The sequence below is a fragment of the Condylura cristata genome, unplaced genomic scaffold (genome assembly GCF_000260355.1).
Source record: "Condylura cristata isolate star-nosed mole 26May11 unplaced genomic scaffold, ConCri1.0 scaffold00014, whole genome shotgun sequence".
In the NCBI taxonomy this organism is placed as follows: domain Eukaryota; kingdom Metazoa; phylum Chordata; class Mammalia; order Eulipotyphla; family Talpidae; genus Condylura; species Condylura cristata.
In genome coordinates this window covers 18,494,265-18,502,735 of record NW_004567115.1, presented here as the reverse complement: position 1 = coordinate 18,502,735, position 8,471 = coordinate 18,494,265, and the positions used below count along the sequence as shown (strand labels likewise).

Sequence of the window (8,471 nt, the reverse complement as noted above, 5' to 3'; positions counted from 1 at the left end):
TCGTATGTCACCCAGCTGTTGTTAGGGTGGACCAACATTTTTGCAGTAATCCAAAATTACCATGTAATTTCAAACTTGTTATTTTTAGGATCTCAGTTTTAGCTAGCAGAACAATTAACTAAGGCAAGTCCTTCCTTAATATTTCCCTTGTTATTCCTTTAAACAGTATTTCTTTTGAAAGTTCCTTCAGAAAGAAAACTAATATGTTCTCCCCATAACCAAATACCTCTTAATGTCATTTAATATTAAATGACACTTGTGGTTTTTGCTAATAGGCAGCTACAGTATTATTAAATAAGTAGATCTCCCCACATCAGTCTACTGCATTGAGGAGTTTACAAAGTGAATCATGAACAGAAATGAAGAGGAATGAAGGGATATTTTGTGGCTTGTGTGCCAGTGAGCTATAGTTTATAAAATACATACCTGATCACTTGACTACATGCTCTATTATTTTTTTTTAGAGAAATAAAAGTTTATTAAGGAGAAAAGGAATAAACCACATTCTTATTTCATTTATTCTTTAAAGATTTATTTATTTATGCATACAAAAGCTGAGATGCAAGCAGAAATTCAGAGAAGAGAGGATTCACCAGAGACAGTGGAGAGCAGAACAGGTAGATCTACTGATATACACTGCCGAGGGGAGCAGTGAGTGAGACAGGAGAGAAGTCTGTTGCGCCATGTAGGTCAGCTCCCTGGTAGGTGGCTATGGAAAGCTTCAAAGGGCTCCACCTTAACCCTGGCACCATCAAGAAGGCCCCACATGCTCTATCTTAATATTCAGAATTTCAGTATACTTAGATGTAAAAATGTAAGAGACCTATATTTCACTACTTCACTGAAGTATATTATTAAAATCAACTAGTAAATAGGCTGAATTGAAATAGCATTCAAGTTAGTTTTCTCTGGGACTATTAGAAAAAGTCTAATTTTAAATTAGAGCTCTTCTATCACTTGATAAATTCATGTCTGCTTTATCTCAAGCATGTTTAACATTTTTTTTTATATAATTTTTTTTAAGATTTATTTATTTATTCATACAGAACTGGGGTACAGGCCAGAGATGCGGAGGGTGAGAGGATTCACCAGAGACAGAGTGGGGTGCAGAACAGGCAGATCGACGAAGTACACTGCTGAGGGGAGCAGCGGGCGGGTCAGGAGAGGTCTGCCACGCCATGTGGTCTCCTCCGGGGGCAGGCGGGAATTGAACTCATACGGAAGTGGCTTAAGCTTCTTTGTGCAGTGCTTTAACCCGCTGCGCCACCAGGGAGGGCCATGTTTAACATATAAAATATCTAAAAAGGTTGAATACAAAGACTCCCATGTTCCTACTTCTTACCAGTAGTCACTGTTGTGACTACCATCCCCCTAATTTTGTTTTTTTCTTACAGTTTTAAGATTTATTTACTTATGTATATGAGATCTGTGGTACAGGTTAGAGGCTGAGGGAGTAAGAGAATTCACCAGAGACAGTAGAGAAAACAGGCTAATCCACTGAAATACACTGCTGAGGGGAGGTAACAGGTGAGACAGGAGCTGTGCCATGTGGGTCACCTCCCTGGCCAGGGATGGAACTCGTGTTGCAGTGGCTAGCAATAGCTTAATAACACTGTCTTCAATCCCTGTGCCAATAAGGAGGCCCATCCCCCTAATTTTGAAGCAAATTTTGATCATAATTCCTATTACACACTAGTATGTATCCTTAGAAATAAAGATTCACTCTCACCTAAAATTAATCACTATATCTAGAAAAAAGGATTAATTTCCCATAGTATTTCTAATTTATTCCAACTCATTGCAAGAATGGTATTAACTAGAGACCTCCCTGGTGGCACAGGGGTTAAAGACAGCACTTAAAGACCCTGCCACACAGAAAATTATCCTAGTATTTTTCTGCTAGATAATGGAGAGGAGCCTGTTTGGTGATACAAGGGGTTGTCTCAGCTCTATGAAGCTATCTACAGTCACTGCAGCACAAGTTTGATCCCCAGGCCAGGGAGGTGACCCACATGGCACAGCAGACCTCTCCTGTCTCACCCACTGCTTCCCTCAACAGTGTATTTCAGTCAGTTGGCCCATTTTGCTCCTCATGCTGTCTCTGGTGAATCCTCTCACCACTCTGCACCTCTGCCCTTTACCTCAGCTCTTGTATGCAAAAATAAGTAAATCTTTAAAAAAAAAAAAAACTGGAGAGGGACACACAGAAGGGATTTTTATTCATAGATTCAAGTATCTATTAATTTTGGCCGCTTTTGTATTTCGTATCAATTTCTGTATCCAAATTACTGAAAATGGATGTGGATGGACAACTGAAAGTAGAACTTATGAAAGTCTGATCAGAACAGGTGGCAATATTCATTTTCTTTTTTTTGTCTACATCTATTTGCAATTAAGTCTGTCATAGAAAGGTGGATGGAAGCTTACTGAGTCTTTGAAAGGATCCCTGATTAGAGATAGCAATAGCTAGTAGAACTAAAGAATATACCAGAAAACAGAGTCATTTCTAAGGACTTCTGGTTGGGGAACAGCCCTGAATGTTTCCTATACTAGTTTCCTGTACAAATTTCCCCAAAACGTAATAGCTAAAAACATTATTCCCCACAATTTTCTGTGGGCCAGAATCTAGGAGGGGCTTAGCTATGTAATCTGACCCAAGGTCTTTTTTTTTAGGTTACAGTCAAGGTGTAGGCCAGCAGAATAAAATTCCTACTATTTTTAGACTTGAGTTTGATTATATTGTAATGGACTAAAAAGGCAGAAACTAGTCAATATGACTTTGTTTTCAGCCTACTGTTAAATGATGTCACCTAGGAAAAGTATAAATTATTGAATGTTACTGTATACATTAATACCTTGTTCTCATTTGGTACATTGTAAGATGACATGTTACCAAAAAACATGTTACCAAAAAACATGTAGAGAGCAATTCTTTTCCAGTCCTTTATGTCCATATTGTTATCCCCATGGACACCAATATTAAAGTTTTTACTGCCTTGAGTTCAATCAACGTATGGCATGATTTCAATGTGAATCCTTTATTGTCCTGTAAGTTCATGGCATAACCGATATTATGTAGAACAGGTAGTTCTCATTTCTTGATTAGTTGCTCTGCTCTTTCTCTTCTACATTGAGAACAGTATCCACAGTTATTCCTATGTCCTGCAGTGATAAACCTCCTTCCAGCTCTAGAGGCCTTCTGGGAAAAGAAGTAGAAAGGCTGTATAGGGATGTGTGGTACCCGATTTTCATCATCCAGTTAAATAAGACCTGAAAGACAAAAAGCTTATCAAATACTATATACAATTGTGTCTCTTAAGTGACCATCATTCACAGTTCTTTCATTCTTAAAAACATGTCCTACAAGTAATAATTACAGAACTTTCATGTCTCTCAAAGGAACTTTCCAGAGTTGAATGGGAAATAGATGCCATGAATTCTAAAGAGTAAATAAATAAACCTTTTGTTTCAGAGAAGGAATATAGGGTAGCAGAGGTAGCTATTCAACAATTAGAAAATCCCAACCATGGAGAGTGGAAAGGTTATTCAGTTAAGTGGGTTGGAAAAAATGGGTTAGTATTTGGTGAACATTTTTAGATCAAAATATAAGAATAGTCCATTTGAAAGTCACTTAGGAAATCTGTCACAATAATTATGTCCAGGCCCCAATACTCTGCCTTCTCATAGCCTGGTTTTCAGCAGACCACCCCTATTAATTTATATTTTCTAATCATGAATATCCACAATAACTGTCAAAATTTCCACTTACTGTTGCCAAGAAAACAATACCTGCCTACGGATCATTTGTAGCTTCACAGAGAATGATGGATAATAGAATGTTCTAGGAAGAAGTTGAAGGAACATCAGTAATCCCTGTCTCTACATTTACCCACCTTCTAAGAACCTATGATATTCCATGTAGTAAATGTCTATCGATGTTATAAAGTTCCATAATTTTCCAAGACTTAGCCAGTCCCTATATTAATTAACACACTGGTACCTTTGATCATTTGACTTATTCCTGTAAAACAAATTCTCATAAATTACTAGATCAAAAATATTAATATACTAAAAATAAGTAAACTACCCCACAGGAACACACATGAATAGTTACTGAGAATTCCTGTTTCCTCCACAGACTGACCAAATGTGGGCACTATACTTTTAAATCTTTTACAATCTGATAGGTAGAAAATAGTGTCCCATTTTTAGCTGGTACTTCTAAATAGATTAAACTTTTTTTTGTTTTTATCTATTTGGTGGTCTTTAAGAAATTCTTCATACTTGATTGTCAACCAATTATATTTAAAAAAAATAGAAATTCTTCATGTTTTTAAAAAATCTGCCATCATGAGAATTTCCCTCGTGGCACAGAGGTTAAAGATACAGCGTTATCAAGATCTCACCAGCCACTGCAACATGAGTTCAATCCCTAGCCAGGGAGATGACCCACATGGTGTGGTAGACTTCTCCTGTTTCACCTGCTGCTCCCTTCAGCAGTGTTTCCACCTGTTCTGCTCCCCACTCTGTCTCTAGTGAATCCTATCACTCCCCCAGCATCTCTGGCCTATACCCCAGAGATTTATGTATACATAAATCTTTTTTTTAAAAAATGACACTATCATACAAAGATAGTGCAATATTTTCCAAAAGTGTTTTATTTTATACATACAAGAATGAGCCCGACCCCCCCCCAAAAAATTTAATGCATACATAAGTGTATTTCAAAATGCACTCAAAATAGAAATACACAAATACATTAATGTGCAGGTTGCAGATCAAATTTTGTTGTAGTTTTCTATTTTCCAAATTATTACTAATGAACACAGTTATTGTTTTTTAAAGGATAAACTCTTAGAATAAAAGGAAACCCTAAAGAATGGCTTGAAAGTTATATATAAAAATGGGGTTTAGGAGGCATATGAAAAAAATGTTCAGCATCACTCGTGATCAGGGAAATGCAAATAAAAACCACAGTGAGATACCACAGTGAGAATTGCACACATTAAAATTAGCAACAATAAATGATGGCGAGGATGTGGAGAAAGAGGAACTCTCCTACACTGCTGGTGGGAATGTAAACTGGTCCAACCACTCTGAGAAGTTGTTTGGAGGTTTCTCAAACTGCTAAAAATGGAGCTTCCATATGACCTAGCAATCACACTCCTAGGTTATATATCCGAAGGACACAAAAACATTACTTCAAAAGGACACCTGCACCCCTATGTTTATTGCAGCACTATTTACAACAGGAAAGATGTGGAATCAATCCAAATGCCCAAAACAGATGATTGGATCAAGAAGATATGGTACATATACACAATGGAATATTACTCAGCAATCAAAGAGGATAAACTCAGCCATTTGTTGACAATAGAGATGGAGCTAGAAGGATCCTACTAAGCAAAATAAGCAAGAAAGAAAGAGAAAAAATACCAGGTGGTTTCACTCATAGCAGGACTGTAAGGGGGAGGCGGGGAGAGAGTGTCACTGTAATAAAGTAAAATGAAAATTAACAACCATAAACCAGAGATATTCAATGGGAGGTTGGAGGGAGAGGAATAAGATCAAAAAAGGTGAGAAAAGCACATGGGGCCTCGGGACTATGGTGATGATGGCACAGTGGTGAACTGGTAGTGGGAATTCCATGGGGGTTACAACCATGATGCAAAAACATACATTGTACAAAAATGAAGAATGAAGAAAATTATGATGGGGTTTAAGGTAACCATCAAGGATAATGGGAATAAAATTAAGACTGTAATACCTGCAGTCTTAAAAGCCTCTTACCCACCAAGCTGTGAAATGTAATAAAAAGAAAAATTTTTAAAGAATAGGTAAAGGAAGAAGCAAGAAAGTTTTGAATGTAAAAAACACAATTCAAACAGTCCAGTATGTCTACTTATGCAAATTTCTGCAATGTACACAGATAAATGGTCTTTCTTCTAGTCTGATGGGCGTAGCAACAACAGTGACAATTATCTCCCCTACTGCAAGGGATTAAACTAGTACCAAACTCATCAAAAATGTTTCTCAGACTATGAATTTTCTCACCTGTGAGCTGCAAGATTTAAAAAACTGTCTCTTTATGACTCTTCCACTTGGACACCGAAGAGCAACAGTAACTACCTGAAGGGGGAAAAAAAGGTTCAGAAAAGAATTCTAGCTCTGAAATTCATACTCCTATGAAATACCTGATTACATAAACTTATATGGAGTCTTTGTAAGAATATGGCTATTAAAACAAGAGATCAGGGCCCTCCCTGGTGGCGCAGCAGGTTAAAGCACAGCTCTAAGAAGCTAAAGCCACTTCAGCATGAGTTCGATCCCTGCCCCATAGGTGAGCCACATGGCAGCAGACCTCTCCTGTGTCTACTTTGTCAGTCTGCCTGTTCTGCCCCCTACTCTGTCTCACTGCCCCTGTACCTCTGGCTAGTACCCCAGTTCTGTATGCCTAAGTAAATAAATCTTAATAAAAGAAAATAACAGATCAACATAAAGGTTCAGTAGGATTCACTCCAAACATAAAAAAATAATTCCTCTGGGGACCCCCTAGTGGCACAACGCGTTAAAGCACAGTATTATGAAGCTCCCCAGCCAGGGGGGTGACCCACATGATGTGATAGACCTCTCCTGACCCACCTGCTGCTGCCCTCAGCAGTATATTTCAGTACATCTGCCTATTCTGCTCCCCACTTTGGTGAATCCTCTCACCCTCCCCGCCCCTGCCTGTACCAAGGTTTTATATGCATAAATAAATAAATCTTTAAAAATAATAATTCTTCTGAAACGAAAACATCTCCCTATAGACTAAAGAGATCAGTGAGGAGAAGTCATGCAAGACAGCAGAGACAACACTGCTGACACTCAAACTGCCGTGGAGCTTCAAAAGTAATCTACCAAAGTAAGACCCAGCACAACCTCAGACAAGTCAATGGACAAGAAAGACACTAAACTGAAAGAATGAAAGTTACCCACTCTATTGCAGTCTGTGCTATATGATGCAAATCACTCAAGCAAATGAGAGACAAGCCTGGAGTAGGCCTTGGTCTTGTTTTTACCTTTTATGATAATAGAACTCCACACTTTATTGTAAAAAAATCTGGGTAACAATAGAAGGGCAAAGGGAGGCAGAGAAGTCTGGAACGACCAGGCCAACTGCCCAAAAACAGGTCATTAGATTAAGATTGGGATAAAATTTAGAGCAATGAGAACAGGAGCACTGAAGGATGGAATGGGACAGCTGAAGCCACCGAAGGCAAGTGAAACGACAGTTTGTGGACACTTAGTGGGACTGAACTGAATTCTTAGAATTCTCTGAGCAGTAGCAACTGCATAGTATAAACACTCTGTCTAGTGATTCTGACAATCAAAATATTTCAATAATTATTAGCTTTTCTTAATTACTATACAATACACTATAAAGACCAGTATGATCATCTATACATTAGTGATGATAAAACTTCACACACAATATACCTGTTAATATTATAGTATGCACATGTATATCCATATATGTGCTACATGCATATACATATGTGTGTGTGTGTGTGTGTGTGTATTAAGCACCTCCCTGGTGGCACAAGGAATTAAAGCATTGCACCCTGAAGCTATCCATAGCCACTGTAGCCAGGGAGCTGACCCACATGGCACAGCAGACCTCTCCTGACCCACCCACTGCTCCCCTCAGCAGTGTACTTCAGTAGATCCTCCTGTTTTGCTCCCCATTTTGTCTCTAATGAATCCTCTCACCCCCTGCAACTCTGGCCTATTCCTCAGTTCTTGTATGCATAAATACACATTTTTTAAATAAATAAAATTTTAAAATAGAACAAAGAGGACCAACAATCAAAGAAAATAGAACAGGGAGGAGGAAATGGGCATAGTATTGCTTATAAAATGAATAACAGAAGGATTCTGGCTAGAGCAACAGCTACCTAGATACTTCCTCCTGTGGCTTCAGCCCCAATAAGAAAATGGGATGAGATTTATTTCACCCTAATTTTAAAATTCTACTTCTCTGGCACTTGAGTTTATGTTGAGTGAATATAACACAAAATATCAAATAACAGAACAGGGTAGAGAAGAAACAAAATGGAATAACCATAATTTATAAAGGGAAAAGCAATAGTAACTGCCCCAAAGCTTTCTTAATTTTCTAGGGCTGAAGATTCTGGAAAAAAGAAAAAAGCATTAATCACAAATAGGTACAATTTCAAGAGAATCACTCACAAATGGCTATAATCAGTGTTATCTCCAGTGAGATTTTATTTCTATAGGAATAATTTCATGTGTTTCAAAGACAGGGTAAACCTGAGCTATATTTAATCATTACTGTATTATAAATGGTTGTCATAGAAACCAACTCCACTTCAAGAGATGTGAGAATGTAGAAGTATTAGGTCAGACATAGCACAGGCGTGAATTTTGTCTGGTATAAAGGAGGAATTAGAAGTTTTAAAAAAAAAAAA

The 8,471-nt window shown here is 37.9% G+C and overlaps 1 protein-coding gene across 2 annotated transcripts in view; it reads right to left on the bottom strand.

Annotated features, from left to right (window-relative positions):
- Positions 1-2,385: 2,385 nt before the first annotated feature.
- Positions 2,386-8,471, bottom strand: part of UBXN8 (UBX domain protein 8) — a 30,498-nt gene continuing 24,412 nt past the window's right edge. For both annotated transcript variants that reach the window (XM_004682217.2, XM_012724974.1), the window contains exons 8-9: positions 6,055-6,129; positions 2,386-3,270 (exon numbers count right to left, since the gene is read on the bottom strand). In XM_004682217.2, the coding sequence (XP_004682274.1) occupies positions 3,103-3,270; positions 6,055-6,129 (243 nt within the window). In that variant the 3' untranslated portion in view covers positions 2,386-3,102. The remainder of the gene's footprint in view (positions 3,271-6,054; positions 6,130-8,471) is intronic.